Genomic DNA, 20782 nt, shown 5'->3' with positions numbered 1-20782 from the left:
TGCTTTCTCACTTCACAACATTACTGGCTCTCTTCTTCGTTAATGCAACTAGGGGAGCTGCTATCTCTGCATATCGGGGTATGAATTCTCTATAAAATCCGGTCAACCCCAAGAATGATTGTACTTCTTTTTTAGTCCTTGGTGTCTTTGCTGCTTGAATTTTCTCGAGAATTCCTTCTTTTGTGGCGATGTGACCCATGCCCAACTTGTGTCCAAGAAATGTCACCGCTTGGAACCCAAATTCACACTTATTTGGCTTAATTGTTAGTCTGGCCTCGTGAAGCCCTTGAAAAGGAATTTCTAATGTTTCCAAGTGCTCCTGCCACGTGTCTGTAGCCACAAGAATATCATCAATATAATGCTCAACGTTTCTAATCCCGTGGAGCACTCTCCTCATCAGTTTTGTGAAAACGGCTGCCGCGGTCTTAAGTCCGAAGGGCATATACTTGAATTGGAATAGCCCTCGTGTGCAGGAAAACGCCGCATTTTCTTTAGATGTTTTCTCCATTGGTATTTGCCAATACCCCTTGGTCAAATCTAGCTTTGAAAAGAACTTTTTTCCCCCGACCTTTGCAAAAACCACATCCACTCTCGGTATAGGTTCTGAGTCCGCCACGAGTATATTGTTCAACTGTCGGAAGTCTACGCAAATTGTGTTAGAACCGTCTGGTTTCTTTACCACCACCAACGGTGCGTTGTAAGGTGATGTCGACCTCTCTATAATCCCTAAGCGGAGCATCTCGTCTACCTCCTTTTCAACAGACTCTTGTAGCATCAACGGCAAAGGGTATTGCTTGACATAAACTGGCGTCGCCGTGGTACAGTCCAGCTTACATTCGATAACATTTGTTCTCCCTGGCATGTCAGATAACAATTCACCATATTTCTCTAATAATGCTTGAAGCTCCGCTGCTTCTTTCATCCCCAGAGATGGATTGATAACGACCTTCTCTAGCCCCATGCTCTTATGGTAGTTACAGGTTTCCACTTGAATGTCATCTTTCTCTTCTGTAACTATCATACAGGCCACTTCCAATCCTTTTGGCTGGTGTCTCTCCTCATATTTTTTTAACATATTTATGTGGAATACTTTCTTACTGTCGTGTACCATAGCTCATAATCGACTTCACTTTTCTTTCGCGTTACTATGAATGGACCCTTCCATTGCATCAGTAATTTGTTGTTATCACTGGGGAGTAGAATCAAAGCTTTATCCCCTGGCATCAGCTTCCGCTCAGTTGTTTTTCGGTCAATACTTCTTGTATCGCTGTTGTGCAGCTCTTAGACTTTCGTGCGCTACCTTACACGTTTCTTCTAACCTTTCTCTCAATTCCAGTACATATGTATACGTCGTTTTCATCTCTGTTTCAATTTGCTCATTAGCCCACAATTCTCTCAAAATCGCCAATGGCCCTCTTACTGTTCTACCATATATCATTTCGAATGGTGAAAAGCCTAGGCTTGCTTGGGGCACCTCTCGATACGCGAAAAGTAATGCAGGTAAATACTGGCCCCAATCCTTAGGTTTCTCTTGGCACATCCTTTTTACCATAGTCTTGAGCGTCCCATTAAATCTTTCTACTAATCCATTAGACATAGGATGATATGGTGTAGTGAGCCTATGTTCGATTGAATAGCCTATTCAGCTCATTCATAATTTTTGAAGTGACATTCGACCCCCTATCACTCACCAGTTCCTTAGGCACCCCATACCGAGAAAACATCTCTAGCAGTGCTTCTGCTACATGTATGGTGTCTATCTTTTTCAATGCGACTGCATCTGGGTATCTAGTTGCCATATCAACTAATGTCAGCACATATCGGTTGCCCTTACTTGATGCTGGTGATATTGGTCCCACAATATCAATCGCCACCTTTCGAAATGGCATGTCCACCATGGGCATATTCCTTAACCGAGCTCTGCCCACTCTCCCTTTTGGTACTGTGCGCTGACACACGATTTCACGTACCCTTTAACTTCTGACTGAATCCCAGGCCAAAAGAATTCTTCTGTAATTCTGGTCAGCGTGTTCTTAACTCCCCGATGCCCTGCCATGGCACTGTCATGTCCCAAGGTAAGTATCGCTTTCCTGAAAGCTTTGGGTACCACCAGCTGTTGTACTTCCCTTCCTGAACTAAACTGGCATCTCCTATACAATAGTCCATCGTGTATTTGGAACTCAAATACATTCCTGCTTCGCTGTTTCTTGAATGGTTCCCCTACCTTATGAAAACAACCCTTCAACGATTCATCCTTTTTCTGCTCTTCTCGGAACTCCGTAGGGGTTACATCTATACTCTTCATGGTCGCCACCTTCAATCTTGTGGCCTCTGCTTCTCTCTTTGCCGCCGCTCTCGTAATTGCTGCCAATGCCTCTTCTGCTATTGGCGGCTGCACTTCGCTTACTCTATCGTGGCATGATTCCTTCTTACCACTCTCCTTTGGTTCCGCTACTCTACCACTGGTTGCATTCTGTTCATCTACCACGTCCCCGTTGTTTTCCCAGTTCGTATCAGGCTCATCTACTTTCCTGACTCCCGGCACATTACCCAGAATCAGGTCATACATGGGCTTCTCCAAGCACTTTGCTGTCACCCAACCTGTGTAATATGGACTTGCAACTTTTATCCGAGCTTCTGGAAGCCTTCTCACCGAACTATCCACCAAAATGACTGTTGCGTACTCCCCTGTTAGATTCGATTCGTCTACTAAGCTCCTTTTCACCAAAACAATATTTGTGCCTCTATCTCTCAAAACTTTCACCCTTTGTCCATGCACCTCTCCGTCTACGACCGGTAACCATTCTTCTTGCGAGTACAGCTTAATTTCGTTCTTTCCTGACTCTTCTTTCTGTGCCTGTTGCCCTTCTTCCACGCTATCCCTCTGCGAGTCCACTATACAAGCTACTTTGTCTTTACTCCCAACTTCCTTCGTGCTACCACCGTGGGAGTCCACTGTACAGGCTACTTTGTCTGTAGTCCCTGACCTACACTCATTCGCCCGGTGTCCCCTTCTGTTGCACAACTGACACACCACTACTTGTGAACGACCATCTCCAGTTCGACAATTCATAGCTCGGTGCCCAATGCGGTTACACAGGAAACACCTGAGTGGTCGCTGTGACGTGTTCGGTACCCCCTGAGGTCTACCCTTTGTCTCATCTGTTCTTGCTTTGTCACAGCCTTCATTTGCCTTCCCTAGGTTTCTAAATCCCTGGGCCTCCAAATACTGATCAGCATGCTCTGCTACATCATCAAATGAGGCTACCTTTCGTTCTTTCAGGAAAACACTTAACTTGTTACTGCAACAATTCAAGAATTGCTCCACGACCATGCAATCACGTATGCCTTCATATGTTTTTTCTACATTCGCCATCTCCATCCATCTTTCAAAATAATTTGACAAGTGGCACACAAACTGCTTCGCTGTCTCTGCATTCTCTGGCTTGCACCCACGAAACCGCTCACGGAAGCCTTCTGCCGTCAACCTAAATCTTTGCAACAGTGTTTTCTTGACTTTATCATAATCCATGGAGTCATCAGCGGGCATTCGGCCAAAAACACTTAAGGCTTCTCCTACCAGACAAAGGCTGAGTACTGTTGCCCACTCCCTTCTGTCCCAACCTTGACCCCAGGCAATCCGTTCAAATCTGTGTAAATACGCGTCCAAGTCATCACGTCTTTCATCGAACGGAGCCATTAACTTCCTCGGACATATGCGGGTAGTTTTGGGTGACTGCGAGCCAGAGGATGCTGATGTGACACTCTGGTCGTCTTGCGGAACACCATTAAGTTGCGCTAGTCTCAACTTTAATTCGAGAAGCTCTTTTTCGCGTTCAAATTCGCGCTCCTGTTTCTCTCGTTCATACTCGCGTTCCCTCTCCTTCAGTGCTATCTGCTTATCCTGTTCTATTTGGGCATTTTCAAAAAACTTCAAAGTCTCCTCCTTAGTCATTTCTAGATCTTTAGCTACCGCCGTCAAGCGCTCCCAATCCATCTCCGCACCAACTTATTACCAACTGAGGATCGCTGACTGGGCCGGATTGAATCCTGGCAGGCTCGCCAATTGTTTTGTCACTGATCTCGGAGGCGTGTGCGTTGGAGATAGATTGAGAATGCGCTGGTAGGCACAGCAAACATAATTTAATTGCACACAAGAAAAACTATAAGAAAAACACTCAGAACAACTAACAATGAAAATCTTACAAACACTAGAGCAATATGCGAAAATAAGCAAACACAATTCTCAGTACTTCTACACCTCCGACTCGCGTCGCTACTATAGAGTCTGTCTGGCCACTTAGGCCTCGCCAATGGAACACTCTTACTTGGTTCCGTTACACGCCGTAAGTCCAGCCTCCGTTGTGCTGGTTCCCCAATCGATGTCGCCGACGATCCTCTGTCGTCCCGATGAACTGTCGTCCCGATGCATAACAGACCGCGAAGCTGCCGTAAGCCGTTTCCCAGTCGCTGACGTGGCAAGGCGTCTCTGTCGCTTAGGCCTAAGTACAAGCTCGGCCCCTGCTGTACCCGATGACGTGGCGTCCCGGGGATTGTTGCTGGCTGAAGCTTGAAGGGGGACTGCTGCTGGTGCGTCCGGAATTGCCGCAAGGTGCTGCAGCACCTCCGAGGAGCCTCGCCCGAGCGTCATCGAGGTCAACGGCCACGCCACGAAGTGCCAGCGTCACGGCCTCCGGAATCGAACGCTCGCTGCCTTCCCGTTGACAGAACGTAGCTGCCAATGCGACCTTCTTCAGTAGCCACGCAAACAATGCCAGCTCATCGAACTGCTGCCTTCGTTTACGGCTCGAGTCACGCGCATCGCGCCGTGTGCTACCCTGCACGCGCTCGTGCCTGTTCTGCGTGCTTCTCCTCCTACTTCGTCGTCTTCGTCGTCCATACGTCCTCTCCTTAAGCCTGTTTCACATGCAGCGATTTTGCTCCAAGAGCGGAGCGGCTGCCGTCGCGGAAGCCCAAAAACAGGTTTTTTAGAGCGACCAGTGGACGCGCGATCTTGTTCGCTCCATTTGGAAAAATTCGCTCGCGGCAGCGCGTCTAGAGCGTCTGCCCAAGGTCAACCAATGGAGGAGCAGTGACGTGGGGGGCACGTGACTGTAGGGATGGAGACGAGAGCAGCCGCGCGCGCCGGGAGGAACTCGCTCCGACTCGGTTTCCTAGCAGACGACATTTGCTGTAACGAGCTGGCAGTGTAGAAAACGCCGTTCTTTTCCTTTTGTTGTTCTTTACTGCGCTTCCATCAAAGCAGACAAATCGTTTGCACGTGCCATTTTGTTCTTTTGTATTTTTGTCTAATCGTGACACCAACATAGGTCCGGACAGGGGGAACCTACGACACTCCGCACTTGTTCGCAGCAGATGTTTTAGTTTTTTTTTTACTACTCTGGTGCAGCACGTTCGAATAGTTTACTGCTTTTTTTTTCTTTTTTTTAGTGGTCACGTACCCCGAAGACGACAAATGCCGCCGCCTCTTTACTGCAGAATGTCAATAGGCAAAAAAAAAAAAAAAAGAGACGAGCTCCTTCGCAAACCCACAATGTCGTTGACTGGGCCGCTTGCATCCGGTTGCCGGCCCATACGGCGCACCAACGCCTTGCGGCATTCGAGAGAAAAAGCCACCGAAAGCCCTGTGAAAGCTTAAAACTCCAAAAACAAATTATTTCTTTTGCTTTTCCATGGCCAAGTGTATGGGCGTGCAACATGACTTGCGTGGTAAAAAAAGAAAGCTGGAACAGAAATAAACGTGACTACTGAAGTTGTTTAATTGCACTCTGATACACTGCACATTTTTCATCATTCAAGGTTTAGGCGCGTGAAAAATCGATCACCGAAGTAGAAGGCTCGTGAAACTTGCAACCCGAGCGCACCAAAACAAGCGAGCCCGGAGAAAGGAAACCCGCGGATAACGGGCGCTTCCCACAACCATCACTGCGCATCGCAGAGGCGCGCGCCGCGCAAAAGCGGTGCATGTGAAACGAAGCCGCGTCCGAGCGTCCTGCTGCCGCTCGATCGCTGCGGGCCCCGCCGCTCGGTCGCTCGCATGTGAAACAGGCTTTACTCATGACACCTGCTCCGAAATGGCATTGGGAAACTGAAAACAATGAACTTTAGCCGTGTGACCACCGGCGAGCCAAAAAAAAAAAACCAAAAACAAGCTGTATACTATCACCCTAATATGCTAGTATGCAGCTTGCATACTAGCTGCATAGTAGCATATTGACAACGCCACAAGTACTGGCACTATATACGTATATCTGACAAGCAGACTATTTTGGGAAAATGTATGTGAGATTAGTTGGACATCACACTGATTACTAACCTCTGCTGTGATGACTTTGATGTGTGACTGATTACATTTACCACTTTTATTAGCTTTGACATCATTTGTGCCGCAAGAACTGGCATTTTAAAGTGTATAGCTCATTTAGCTGTTTCTTTTTTTTTAATTTTCAGTGCTGGCTATTTTGGTGAAATATGAAAATAACATAATGTTTTGATCTCGTACCAATTATAAACTGCTGCTTTGGCGATAGTTACATGCGATTGTGGCTACTTTTGAAATTTGGTGCACAGCTTCATCACTTTTATTTTATTTCTAAAGTACTGGTATATTAAATATATGTAGCTCATCTTGCTTAGTGTTCAGTGGCCATCCAACTGCTTAATTATGTTTCTGGCAACTTGCAGTGATTATTGTATGTGCAATATGTTTAATAACAAATAATAATATTTATGAGATGTTTAAATGATATTTTAAACTTCAGGAGTCGTTTGGAATATTTTGCCATATGCTCCAAAAAGACCAATAGCTGCTCCAAACTGGCATTTTTTCTGCTCCATCACTGGAGATGAGAACTGCCGCCTATAGCTCGGCGTACGTATTGTGCACGCCGAGCTCAAGTAATTTACTGGTTGGCGTATTTACAGGTAGTCCCAAGGCCGCTTTATAAGGACTTCGGATTATGGAGTCGACCTGCTCTTCTTCGCTTTTGTTTAGCATGTGGAAAGGCAAGCCGTATGTTATCCTGTTCATTACTAGCGCCTGTACCAGTCGTAACGTGGCTTTTTCCTTCGTGCCTTGCCGGTGAAATGTAATCCTTTGAATCATCCTTGCAATCTGTTTTGTTGTGGTTTTCAATGTAGTGATGGTGTGGCTTGCTCTACCATTGCTTCGAATCCAGAATCCCAGGATTCTTGCTATGTTAACCTCCCTAATGTTGTTCCCTTCCACTTGAATTTCTACGTTCCCATTGCTTTTATATCGTTTGCCGTGTATTCGGATTATTTCCGATTTCTCCGTGGCGCAGTTAAGTCCACTGGCACTGGCAAATTTTTCTACAGCTTTGGCGGCTTCCTGTAGAGCTTCCTCTTCCACTGCCAAAGATCCTCGCGTGGCCCAGAGTAATGTCGTCCGCGTATAAGGTGTACCTCAGTCGCGGGACTTCCTCCCGAGCACGGGCAAGTCTTCGCATCGCAATATTAAACAGCAAGGGGGAAATGATCGCCCCTTGGGGAGTGCCCTTGTTGGGCATCTGAAGTGTTTGGTATTTGACTTGGCCAATGCTTATCGTAGCCTTCCTTCCGGTGAGGAAGGCCTTTATATAGTTACATGTTCTTTCGCCGCGTCCAATTTCATTCAGTTCAGAGAGGATGGCGTCGTGAGAGATGTTGTCGAAAGCTCCTTTTAAATCTAGTGCTAGGATTAGGTGTTCACTGCCTTTAGGAATTCCCTTTAGCACTTCTTCCTGTAGGAGGAGGAAGGCGTCCTGCGTAGACAGACCGCAACGGAAACCCAGCATTGTAGCAGTGAAGAGGTTATCTTCTTCAATGTAATTTTGTAACCTTGTTTGTACTACCCGTTCAAAGAGCTTCCCCGTGCACGATGTTAGCGACATCGGTCTCGATGCATCTAGGGTAGGCTTTTTGCCGGGTTATAGTAATTATATTTGCTTCTTTCCACTCATCGGGAAGTATCCCTTTGTTCCAGTAATGTTCATTGAAATGGTTAGTGAGACCTTCTGTTACGCTCTCGCTCATATTCCTGATCATTGCGTTGGTTATCCGGTCTGCTGCTGGGGCTAAGTTTCGCTTAGCTGCCTGAGCTGCTGCGAATACTTCATTCGTTGTTATATGGGCGTCTAATTTCATGTTTGGGCTTCCGGTGTACTGGATTGCACTGCCGGTTGTTTGGGTGTTTCCGATGTACCTATCTTTTAGTGCCCGCATGAGCTCCTCATTAGAGCCAGCAAAGTCATCCGCGATTCTCTGTATTAATATTTGCATCGTAGACCTAGACTTGTCAGGTTCTAGCGTGTTCCTGAGGATTGCCCATGTTCTCGCAGTGCTCAGGGTGTCCGCTAAAGAGCTGCAAAACTGGACCCAGCCTTCTGCTGCTAATTTATTGGCACATTCATTTGCCTCCTCTTGCTATTCGTCTGAGAAGGCGCCGCTTTAGTCGTTGTCTCTTCCACCTTTTCAGTAGCCTACTTTCCCAAAGGTGTAAAAGGTGTCCATCTACTGTCGGCATTTCGGCCGTCCGCGCTATTCGCTTAGAGTTTTTCTCGTGCGCCTCACGTATAAACTCAGTCCAATCCTTGATACACTCGGGCATATGATCGGGTGGGTCGTGTTTTCGGAACGTTTCTCAGTTCGTCAACACCGTTTCTCCTATGACCCTGTGCAGCCGTGGTGTAGATAAAGAGGTGCTGAGGATTACAATGATCACTGCCGAGGTTTTCCTCCATGTTTGTCCATGTGGCGTCCTTGATATTGTGTGTAAAAGTCAGATCGGGATATGTGTCCCTGCTGACGCTATTTCCCAGTCTGGTTGGTGCCGTGGGGAGCGTGATTAAATTTAGGCCTAGGTCGTTGTCTCGAGACCCTTTGGTGAGTCACGTCCGTAGCCCCAAGCAGTGTTGGGTGCATTAAAATCTCCCAGAGCCACCAGCCGATCCTTGGAACCCGCAAGCGTGACGGCCTTTGGTAGAAGATGCTTAAAATTTTCGCCTTTGTCTTTAGGTGGACTGTATATGTTCACTATTACTGTTTTTACCTTTCCTCGTTTTTGCGGTAGGAGGCTGATTATTTGGTGATTCATCGGCATTCCCTCGAGATAATCGGCCTTGGCCGTGATTGATTTGCTTACCAGCGTTGCCACTCGCGGGAAGTCTGGATTTAACAACGCGTAATATCCCTGCAGTTTGACCGGCTTGGGTCCGATCTCCTGCAGGTATATCACGTCTGATTTGATCAGTAAATATAAACAAGGACACGTACCTAAAAGCTCCGAACCGTCACTCCAGAAGAACTAACAACGAGAAATGCATACGCCCATTCTTGTCACGTTGTCACACGTTTAAGTATTCTTTTTTTCCCGCAGCTATAGAGTTGCGGAATGACCTGCCGAATGACGTCGTCAGTGCTCAATCACTTGATTCATTTTTGTCGCTGCTGGAATCTCATTTAGAGGCATTGGAATAAATTGACTGATATCGGTGCGCAAATAAAGGCAAAAACACTGTATCGCGCATGTACTTGCACATTATTACACGTGTTAACAGTTCTCACATGTATGTATTTCATGTTACTTGTTCCTAGGGCATAACCTTGTTATTGCTATGTTCTTATTTATCTTGAACATGTATGCGGTTTTTTTTTCGTTTTTTTTTTTACAACCTTGAAATACTTATATGCATGGTTCATCTATTACTTTTTCTTTGGTGTTGTCGCTGTTATGGTTACCTTGTACTACGGATTTTCCCTTTTTATTTATTTTTTTTCCTGATATGAAGTCCACTTTATTTTGTATGCCCTCTCCTGTATAGGCCTAGAAAGGCCCACAGTATTGAATAAATAAATAAATAAATAAATTGGTGCCGAATTTATGCAATTCAGTAGTGCTGGCGCTCTTTTGTGAAACGTGCGACAATTCCACTGCCAGACCTCTAAACATTCGGTGCTTTAGGAATTATTTTTGGCCATGTTGTCCAGTCTCCTCCGTGTCGCCGCGGCCGGCCTTATAGGTTGACCACTCATTGGTGTCGTGCTAGGGCGTTTGTTTGTTGCCCTATGCATACCTGCCATGGAATCATTGACGTATTGTCTCTGCATAGTGAGCTCGTCGCTTACGAACTTCTTTAAGTTTCGCATCTCAGCGGACACTTGGTCTTTCAAATCGGCTAGCATCTTACTAAAGTTCTTAGACATTTATACCATATTAGCCTGCGTCTCTTGCATTTGGCTTTGTAATAGTTGCATTAGTTGTTCGCTGTCTTTAGGTGAACTTGGGAGCGTGACTGCGTCGTTCATACCCGTACTTGAGATCTTGTTGCCCACTGCTGCAGTTCAGGTCCCACATTAGTGAAGCGGGCTGCATCTTTGAACGTAATGTAGGCATTCCAGGAGGAGGGCGGCCTTGTGTGCCGGGTAGCAGACCATTGGCCAGAGCAGGATGCAAAGCCCCCTCGCCCATTTCAGCATGCCATCACATGCTCTCTGCAGACCTCCGACTGCTGTGGGTAAATTAGTGCAGTCAGTCCCACATGTTTAACTAAGTGGTGTGATGCAGTACTGTGCTGCATTAGCTCCTAGATCAAGAGCCGTGGAGTAAGCAAGCATAGCTGGTACTGGCGCGTATGCGTGCAGTGGTGTCCTAATTTTTAGTGCATTGGGCTGCTGAGTTCAGCAACAGAAATGTGACAGGTTTGATTCCTCAGTTTATTGGGGAGCGGTAGAAGCTCTAAGATTTGGCACGGGAGCAGCAACCGTGGTAGGTCTCACCGTTATGCAGGCCCTCTGATGTTCTTGCACGATGTCCTTGTCAAGGCAACGTGGTAAAAATGCCCGTGCTTGCTCTAAAGCTAGCTTTGGCACTTCTCTTCAGCACTGTCCCTTGTAATGCCCCTTAATAGTGCGGCAATTTTGCATTTAAATGCTCCCTACATGGCACCTGACATCTCGAAGTGCATGCCCAAAATGTTCAAAAGGGTCTGATGAAAGGTGGTTGAGTATTCTTTGCTTGCATTGCTCCAAAACTCTTGCCCACCTAAACTGCTCATTTGGATGGCTGTTGCACCACTTTCCACAAGCGAGAGTGGATATGGACTGTGACCATTGGTTCGTAGCCTCTCTCGAAGAATGCCTGTCCACAAACATGCAAGCTCAAAAATGCACACGGAGCATGGATGAAATTACTGCATGTAGCCTAATGGAAATTACCTCTTTCACAACTGCAACCGAGTTACTTGTCTTAGGCTCGAAAAAGCCACAGCTCCAAAATCATCCAACTCATGGCAGGCGATTGCGGAGGCCGGAGCCCCCACCGGAAAGATGCTCTCCACCACACCTCAGGCTTTGTACGTGGCACTGCATCAGTCCTATACGATAACGGCCATTTTTTCTTTCCTTCTACTGAAACTTTCGTAACCTTCCTTCTTCGCAGAAAGTTTAAAATACCCTTATTCCTCGACAATGCAGACTTGTAACCTTCATGGGCATCCATTTATGACAAATAAATTGAGGAGTGAGGGAAAAGTAGTGTGATCATGATTGGTTGCTGCGTGGAGGGCTGGACTTTTGAACTTTATGATGAAGCCCTAAACAAACACGCCACAGCGGAGTAGTAGACTAACAGCATGGCCGTGCCCTAAGGCACCCAGCGCCAAGTCTGAATTCACCTGCTAGCAATGAATGGCGGCTCACTTCAAGCCAGCCTCGTTCCCTTTCCGTTAGATACAGTCGAACCCGCTTATAGCAATATTCAAGTGCCACGGAAATTCCATTGTTATAACTGATGATCGTTATAGATGTGTTGCTCGAAAACAAGCGAAATAATGAGATGGCAGGCTGTTTTGAGAAAACTGTGATATGAGATACGCCAACGCGCATCGGTAGTAAGGGCGAAACAGAAGAATGTAGACAAACATGAGTACGTTCAAAGCCAGGAGGTTACCATGGCAGCCATAGGCTGACACAATGTTCTCGTCGATTAGGGAAAGCCATGTGCCCCCTCCTCATTCATCAAGTCGAAAAGACAAGCTTCGCAATGGATGCAAAAATGGTAGTGATGACGTGCTTCTCAAACAGTGTGCGTTTGCTGACACCGGGAGTAAAGGTGGCAAGTTGAACACTTCTTGGAACGCAAACAACAGGCTGCCATGGTCACCAAAAACATGCATGGCCGTAACCTTGCACTTAAACCCTTTGCGGTCCGCGGTCGGGCACTGCTCAACAAGTTGTTTCATGGCTGATTGAGGGCTCTGCACGGGCCCGGCCCGCGGTCCGGGCCGGGCCGTTCGAAGCGTTTTCCGGCGGGCCCGGGCTGGGCTCGGGCTTGAATGTGCGGCCCTGGGCCGTGCCCGGGCTTGAGGCTGCGGGCCGGGCCGGACTCTGGCCCGCTCATTAAAAGGCCTATGTTGGGCCTTTCAGCACACGCGAACGTTATGCATTGCATGGTCTAAGGCATTCTGCGCCACTTAGCTTGATTATATAATTATATTCTACATGACGATTACGTTTCCGTGACAACGTTAGAATATGAACGAATATATTTATATTTCATCTGCTTTTGGTGGCTTTTGACCATGTATAACGTTAACCTTTTGTTTTTCCTCTTTTAAAAAATTGTGTAAATAATGTTTCCAATGCGAGTGTAGAAAAGAGCATTAAAGACAATGTCCCGGGTTTACTTCTATCCGCTTTTTTATGTTAGTTGTACACATCTGTTAAATTTTGTTGCTATGTTTTATTTTCACTATACTGTTATTGTGATGACTTGCCATGTGCCATATAGGCAATGTTTCATTTATGTTCCTTGGTATTACGTGCCAAAATCGCGATATGATTACGAGGCGCGCCGTAGTGGGGACCAGATTAATTTCGACCACCTGGAGTCCTTTAAAGTGCGCCTAAAAGATAAGTACACGGGTGTTCTTGCATTTCGCCCCGATCAAAATGCGGACGCCGTGGCCGCGGGAATCGCACTTAACAGCGAAACGACTTAACCGCTGAGCTACCACCGCGGGCAAAGAAACATTTCGATGCATGTACACACCGGATTTTCCGTCCGATCGTCCGCTACAAAGCGCAAGGCATCATTAATAATCATAATCAACAATTAATATCCTCTAGCGGGCCCGGGCCGGGCTCGGGCTGGAACCACGGGCCTGGGCTGGGCTCGGGCATCACAAAGCGGGCCCGTGCAGTGCTCTAGATTCAGGTGCGCGTTTTCTCATCGCATTATGCGTCATCACTACATGAGTAAGTAAACTTGTTTTATTTGAGTTTTGTTTTCTTTAGTTTCACACTGAAAGGGACGGAAGGTGGGTAAAGATTTCGGACCGCAAAGGGTTAAGCAATAGCATGACACGTCTGGCTGGGCAAAAGTATGGGGCAGACTTAGATAGCTTGGAGATGGGTGGGGGAGCATCACTCCCTCTGGCCCCCTTGTGCACCTGGCTATGGCGGCAGCCTATCAGCTTGAAAAATCCCGAAGCGCTGGGGTGAGATCGCAATCGCTGGCTTGCACGAGAAAACCCCGTCAGCGTTGCTTGCCGACATTCTTCTTCATGGCATTCAGCTGCTCCACATGGCGCACCAGAAGGTTCCTTGTAAAATCAAAGCCTTAGAGGGACTGTATCATCTGCAGGGCGTCCTGCGAGGACAATGTTGATACAGCACAATAAAGAGTTGGGCGAGTTGGTTTGCATTCGTGATGTGAGAGGGCACTACTAAAACAGCACGCAAGAACAGGACACAGGACGATGCGCTACTAGCAACTGGTGCCTTTTATTCAGGAAAAACACATTTATAACGCAGTCAATCCCGATAAACCAAACGAGTCGACATAGAAAGATAAAAAGCACATCAAAGCTTAGCACAATCGTTTCACGTGTCGTTCGAGAAAGGCCACCTCGGCTTCCTGCAAATTAGCGAAGGATGACTTATGCACCAAGGCCCCTCCTACCCGATACGGATGGCCTGGAGTATCTCCCTCTGCGTAGTGCCATTGTGCGTGTAGATTACCGTTGTTTGCTCGAAAAGAGGCTTTGCAACAACCTTCCTTGCAGTGCAACGCCAGATGCGTAAACGGCCTGCCAAACCAAACAGTTGTGCTCCTGAAAACGCAAGTTAGGGCACCTTCTAGTTTGCCCAATGTAAACCTTCCCGCATAACAAGAGTAGTCGATAAATAACACCATGTGCGCAAGGAACAAATTGTTTGGCGTGCTTGATGTTACAGCCTCTGTTATCGCATATCCAGGCTTGTCTATTTGCTTACTAACCGCAAAGCAAATTGGCCTACCTTCTTTTCCGCAGAGAACACGACGCTAACTCTGCACCTCGTAGCCACTCTAATGTCGTGCGAAAGCCAGTGGACATACAGGGTTTTTTGATACTCTTTTTTCCTTTCAGTTAAATACCCTTCGATGGAAGTATACGGGGTCGTTGTATAATGGACCTTTTTTTTTACTTTTTTCGCAAGTGGCTGCAATGGCATTATCAGAAAATAAAGCCTCTTTTAGTCTTTTCACCTGCGCAGAAAAACTAGTGCCCATTAGGTGTGGACATGACCTGTCCAAAGCAGATCTTAACCGTTTGTAGGTTTGCCTATATTTTTGACATGATGATGTAAAAACCGGCTGTGGTATATTGATTAAACCACAAAGAAATAGTATAAAACAAGTTTCATCGAAATCAAGCGAGTAGTTTACTGAAAAAAGTGGGACATATATGTCCCAATGACTCATGAGAGTGCTTTCAAAAAGTGGAAAAACATTGTCCCACTGTCTCATGAAGGCACCACCTCGCGATTTCATCAACGGGTATTTGGAATATAAATGGCCGAAGCAAGTGGCACAGGGTATCATTTCTCAAGTTGTGCTAAGGAAAGTTGTGCGGACCTCAATTCCAGCAGTAGAACACCACCTGCACCTGCGCCTGTTGTGAGCCTTCGTAGCGCTGTGGTCTTCCTGCTTTCTTCACCGCATGCACCGACCATTTTTGTGTCCATTTGCCTGTCCTTGCTTTGGCTGTCTAAATTTTCGAGTACGGTTATTGTCTCTCAATATTTGCCTACTTTTCAAGAGTTATATGATATCAAGAAAAATCTTTCCATGCACGAATATCCGCAATCACGCTGAGGGATGAGCGTGGTAATGTCGCAAGGGATTGTGTTTCGATGCATTCATCGGTCAAGTTATTGCGCAAATTCGCAAAAACACGCGATGACTGGAAGCTAAAATCGCCTCTCTGAAGAACCAAAAAAAAGAGGAAATTATCCGACATTTAGATTGGCCGGTTCTTTCCATCTGAAGAAGAGGAAAATTCAGAACTTATCGTAAAAAATTTTGTCGAAATTCAGCGCCATTTTAACACTAAATCCGCCCTTTGAAAGCGTGGTAAAAGAATTTTCCTCGGGATTACGAAGGCTTAGGTAAGATATGAGTGACTTAGCGTTGCACTGGTTGCAACGGGTGGTGTGGGAAAACATTTTTCCTGCAGACGGAAAAGTGGGACGTATGTGTCCCACTGTCGCACAGAGGGTTAAGCAAGCTAACGCGATGCCACTCCTCATCAGCCGGGAGTGTACTGAGCTATAATCAAGAAGTGGCTTTTCGGTCCTAGGGGAAAACATCCAGCACGCATGTTTTGGTTCAAAGAACATCCAGAAAACGCCCTTTCTGTGGCACGTAAACGTAGCCCATTGTTAGCAAGCACACTCCTATCAAAGCTTGCTGTACTAACCAACAGCAGGCAGTCGTCTACACTTTATCGAAGGGCAGTTTCGACAGCTTTGTTCACTTGGCCAAGAAAATTATGCTCAGTACGGGAGCCAATACGGGCCTCCGATCTCTGGACGTAAGTCGTACGTTCCCAGCCCACATGGTGTAAAGAACAGTAGCTCCAGAAAACTCTCCGAACTTTGTTTCATGGTTGCTTTAGATGCACTCTTTAGCAAAAGTCATAAGTTCATCATGTGGCAGTGCAAGCGCTCAGCGTCGATACTAAAACCGGAAGGGTCCACCTTCCCTGAAGAATGTGACGATGGTCGACGAGTTCGGAATACCGAACGAATCTTCCATGTGCAGAGCACTCCGGTGCACCTGTAAGCACGTAGACACCGCAGCCAACAATGTGCGTCTCTCAGACACGATAGCACGAGAAGAAAATCCCGGCTTGTGTGTTCTCACTGGGAGAAACGTTGCCATTGTTTAAGTGCTTCGGCTTTTACACTTCGCTGCACACTTTCCCCAAATTCAACCAAAGTAGGAGCCCTAGAACTTGCTTCCTTGCCTCCGATGGATTTGTCTGACACGTCACGAAAGTTTTTATGCACAGCAGCGCAAGCTTTTTTACTGGACATTCCAGCAGGCATCACTACAAAGGATCGTTCCTTGTCAGAAAAAAGGGCCATTGGTTGCAAGAAAAGTCAATTGCTGTATCAAGGTTCCGTTTTGGTTTTACCTTGTGACCGAGGCAAGAGTTGCATGCACCCATCGATGCAGCTATATTTTTCCTCTTCCGGAACCTGGCGGGACACCAACCTTGCCTAGGCGATTTCAACAGGCCGAAGGGTTAGGTCCGGGCAAAACTTGGGCTGAGGAACACAGGAGGGTGTGGCAGCTGGGGCAAATAAAAAATTCAAAGAAAGAGAAGAAAATGACAACGTAGAGGAGAACGAAGTCGTAGCTAGGCACATTTCTGGATCGGCAATTGAACGTGAAGCACTGAGGCACGAAGTAAGCAAGCTCTCTGAGACCAATGACGACCAGCAGAGTTAGGGCCGTAGCGTCATCCGTGAAGCATATCTGAATACTCGAGTCAGCATTTACAAAGATTCCACGCCTTCTCCCGGAGAAATGTTTAGAAGTATTGAAATGACTGGATTCAGAAGAAATTGGAATAAAGACGTAGAATAGCTCGGTAGCTTACGGCTTGCAGACGACATCAATGCTCTTCAGAAATGATGATGGGGAATGACACAAAATGATTAAAAAAAATAAAGTAGTGCTCGATATGAATACATGTGTGCAAGGCAGATATAGAGATCGGCCACCAATCTTTTGAGTCTGTACAGGGGAGCCTACTTGCAAGAAGAAAATCCACCAAAGAATGTTAAGGAAGGGCTGGAGCACTTACCGCAGGCATTCCCAAATAATGACACACATTACCACTGTTCGTCAAGCAGGAAGCGGTACAGCCATTGCATACTGCGAGTACAAACTTGGAGGATAACAACGAAACTCCACAAGTGTCTCTGCACCTTGCGATGGAATGGACATTGGTGGGTGCAATATGAAGATATGGAGCGAGAACCAAAGGGGCTAGCTGGCATGAAGAAGTGGACCTGGGAGGTCACGTAATGTTAAGGACCGATGGTCACTTGGAGTGACAGAATGGATACCAAGGGATGGGAGACGGTTAGATGCAGTGGAATCATCTGGCACAAGATGGGGGCTAAATTGAGGATTATTGGGAGAGGCTTTTGTCCAGCAGTGACACAAAATAGTCTATAAGTGACGATGACTGCATAGTGTGGGGGGCACTGTATGCAACATAGTTCCGTATTCGGCAGCAGTGCCTAATTTGTTGCACGCAAGTGACAAACCCAAGCAGCCATGGAGGTGGTAGCGTGGCGTGCACTTCGCCCTGCTTGCTTATCTGACAAGCAACCTAGATCGGTAAAAAAAAAATGAGGCTGCTCGACAAATCTTGCTTGGAATCTCAGTTCGTCAAAAGAGGGTCTTGCTGATTTTTCTTGAAGCAAAACAAAAGCGGTCATCTCACTGAAAGAAAGAACAAATTTCTTGCAAAAGTGATTGTAACTACTAACAGTTGGTTTTATTGCACATAAATGTTTTTCATAAATGCACGGCTCCTGAAACAGGCTTTAGAGAGTGCAGCATGGGAGCAGGTTGGTAAGGACACGTCACATGTTAAGGTAACTATCGGAAAGAGGATGTTGACGGGACAAGTGCTGATTAAATTGATATAGCCAATGAATTTTTTCGGAGCTGGTCGCTCTTATCAATGGGCCTGTCTCAAACTTCGTAAGATCATATTAGTGTGCTGTCATGAACTGAATGACAAAGCTTCTGTTAATATGCGTATAATGTTAATGTGTAGGACTAAGGGGTGTTGTAATGAAGTTATTTTCTGTAATCTTAGAAGCGGTCACACATTGGCACACATTCTGTTGACCTGAGGTGACCTTCGAATCGGTGGATGCCCTGGCATTAACCGTACTGCACGTCCTGCTGAAGTGGCACAAACTAGGCGCCTAAAGGAAAAAGCACAATGCATTTTCCACTGCAACCGGCAATGTTTCTTGGCAGAAAGTAGCTTTTTGAGATGGAGTAGGTTCCATTTTTTTAAATTGATTTAAGTAGATTTTCATTTTATGCCAAATTGTCTCATCAAAGGCTGCAGCTGCAATAGTGTCAGTTATTGCGTGTGCTTCCCAGCCGTTGCCTTCAAGGGCCATGAGGAGGCATTGCTGTGCTTGCAAACTGCGAGGACTAACATTTCTTTTTAGGTAATGATCACACTGAATCATACCTCTTCTATGTACGTGGCAAACATCACTCGTAATTTTCACGCTTTTATAAATGCATGCATGCTATGTTGCATCCACACAGCCATGTTGCATCCACACCTCACTTACCATTGGCAACATGTGACTGGTGTTCTTTGGCCATAACCGGGGCTTCTCAACAGATGCGTCTTGGTTCCCTTTTGTAAGCAGCACATCTACAAAGCACACGTTTGCAGTGTCAAGCACAACATTTTCTATTATCCAAGTTGCGCAAAGGATTTGTTGAGAGAAGTTCTGTGTCTTTCTTCATTGATGACTTTTTGTGAATTGTGCTGCAAGTTATAGCTTGCTCGGTTATATGGCAACCTTTATGTAATTGTGGGAGAGGGGATTCCACTATGAAATATTTTGGCATATCCCCAGGTGGTCTGAGGGCTAGCAGCAGCTGTGGTGCGAGTAGAGACTAACCGATCTCCCTGCCTCATCCTGCAGCAGCCCCTGTTTTTCGCCCCCTTTCTCTTCTAGTTCGGTCTCCAAGGAGGCGGACACGCGGCCCTACGAAGAGATCGAGTTCAAGAAGGGTAAGAGCAATCGTCCGAGCGACATTTCCATCAAGGTTACCGAAACAAACGGCCAGGTCAGCAACCCTCCCCCCCTCATGGTGTCCCCTGTGCGGAGCGGTGAGTACTCCTGCCTGTTTTCACGCGCACAAGTGACGCATGGCCCCACGACAAGCGTGCATGTGCTGCAAGTCAACCACCATTCGTAGTGTCATCCTGAGCAGGTCGGTGCAGTCCTATTCTTTCAAGCTGGCCTTGCATGCGTGCTACCACTGAACATATTGTAGAAGACCTACTGCAGCACCTAATGGGGGCAGATGCAGGTCAGTGTTTGATTCATCGTGTGCGCGTTTTGTTGCATGTACAGCTTAGAGCAGTCTGCAAGGCAAACTTGTTCATCTATGGATGTGTTCTTGTAGTGTCATGGGAAGCATTCGTGATGCCTCGTGGTCTATCAGCACTTGCAATACTGAGCAACTGATGTTTGTTTTACATATATATATATATATATAGATTGTCACGCACGCCTAATTCTTTGAACTTATGTGATCAGGCTTCACTCACAAAAACTACAACACAGTGCAGGTATATGCACCTGCACCCAATTCCTTTTAGAAAGTTCTGATCAGATTGCGTGCATGACGCAAGCAACTGAGTTTATTCTGGAATTAAGGATAGTGCCAGTGATAACACTGGAAGGTTTGATCAGGCATGTGCAAAAACCCACGTGTTTCATGGACGACCAGGAAGACCCAGTCACGACCACCACAGCATCAGCAACGACAGACCCCCACCGCGCCCATATCGATGCCGCTATAACAACCAAGGCAGCCACTAACTTTCCGTGGATCATCGTGTGAAGATCCGGAAAGTTGGTTGGAAGTATATTGCCGCGACCAATGCATTTTGGTTTTTTTTTTCGTATTTTTATGTGTCCAGTTGCCAGCATCTGGCAGCGCTCGTTTGCCTGATCTATGTTTGAAGCAAAGTGCGTGTTTCCATCTCTCGTTTTTGTAGCCGCACAGGCTATCTGACTTGATGGAGAGAGTGCTTCACCCTTTCGTTGCTAGAGCAGTGTTCTATGCTCCCGGAAAGAATAGCACCGAGGCATGAAAGCCCGCAGGAAAAACGCCGCAACATTCTTTTCCCGCCGACGCTCGCCTGTGTGCGTCGCCCTGTCGACTGCTTCTTCACTGCTTATATTTCAATTCAGTCGGTTTCGGAGCTCAGGTTCGCTCCAAAATCTTGTTTAACGAATGGACCCTGCGTCGTTCTTGGATAGGCGACTATATGATCAGGTTGCCACGTTCAACAGGTGGGACTGCAGTGACACATCTATTTCTTCTTGTTTGAAGGCTCTGCCATGACCCGGTTTGAGAATCGAGAGGCCATGCTGTATTGCTGGGCACCTTCACGAGCATCGTCCGTACGGAAAGGGCCTTGCTGGAGACCATGTGCCGCAGCCAACAATGTTGCAGCATACATGTGGACCATGTAATGAAGACCCACTGGCCAGACAAAGCCTTGAAGACAAAACTTTGCCGTTAGAAAATCTGAACAAGCCAACAGCAGCAAAGCAAGCCGGCGCAGCGACCTAACCGCAATGCAAGACGAAGATATTCAAGTAGAACTTTTTGCTGGGCTAGTTGGTGCATGTTTAACGAAAGGAA

At 46.6% G+C, this 20782-nt stretch overlaps 1 protein-coding gene across 5 annotated transcripts in view; it reads left to right on the top strand.

Moving 5' to 3' along the window:
* The window catches only part of LOC119394569 (amphiphysin), a 669247-nt gene that overhangs the window by 554198 nt on the left and 94267 nt on the right, over positions 1–20782 (top strand). For all 5 annotated transcript variants that reach the window (XM_049415832.1, XM_049415833.1, XM_049415834.1 and 2 more), the window contains one exon: positions 19078–19232. In XM_049415832.1, the coding sequence (XP_049271789.1) occupies positions 19078–19232 (155 nt within the window). The remainder of the gene's footprint in view (positions 1–19077; positions 19233–20782) is intronic.

This window comes from Rhipicephalus sanguineus, chromosome 5 (assembly GCF_013339695.2).
Source record: "Rhipicephalus sanguineus isolate Rsan-2018 chromosome 5, BIME_Rsan_1.4, whole genome shotgun sequence".
Taxonomy (NCBI): domain Eukaryota; kingdom Metazoa; phylum Arthropoda; class Arachnida; order Ixodida; family Ixodidae; genus Rhipicephalus; species Rhipicephalus sanguineus.
Note: the sequence above shows the minus strand (reverse complement) of the source record. Positions and strands in the feature narration are given on the sequence as shown.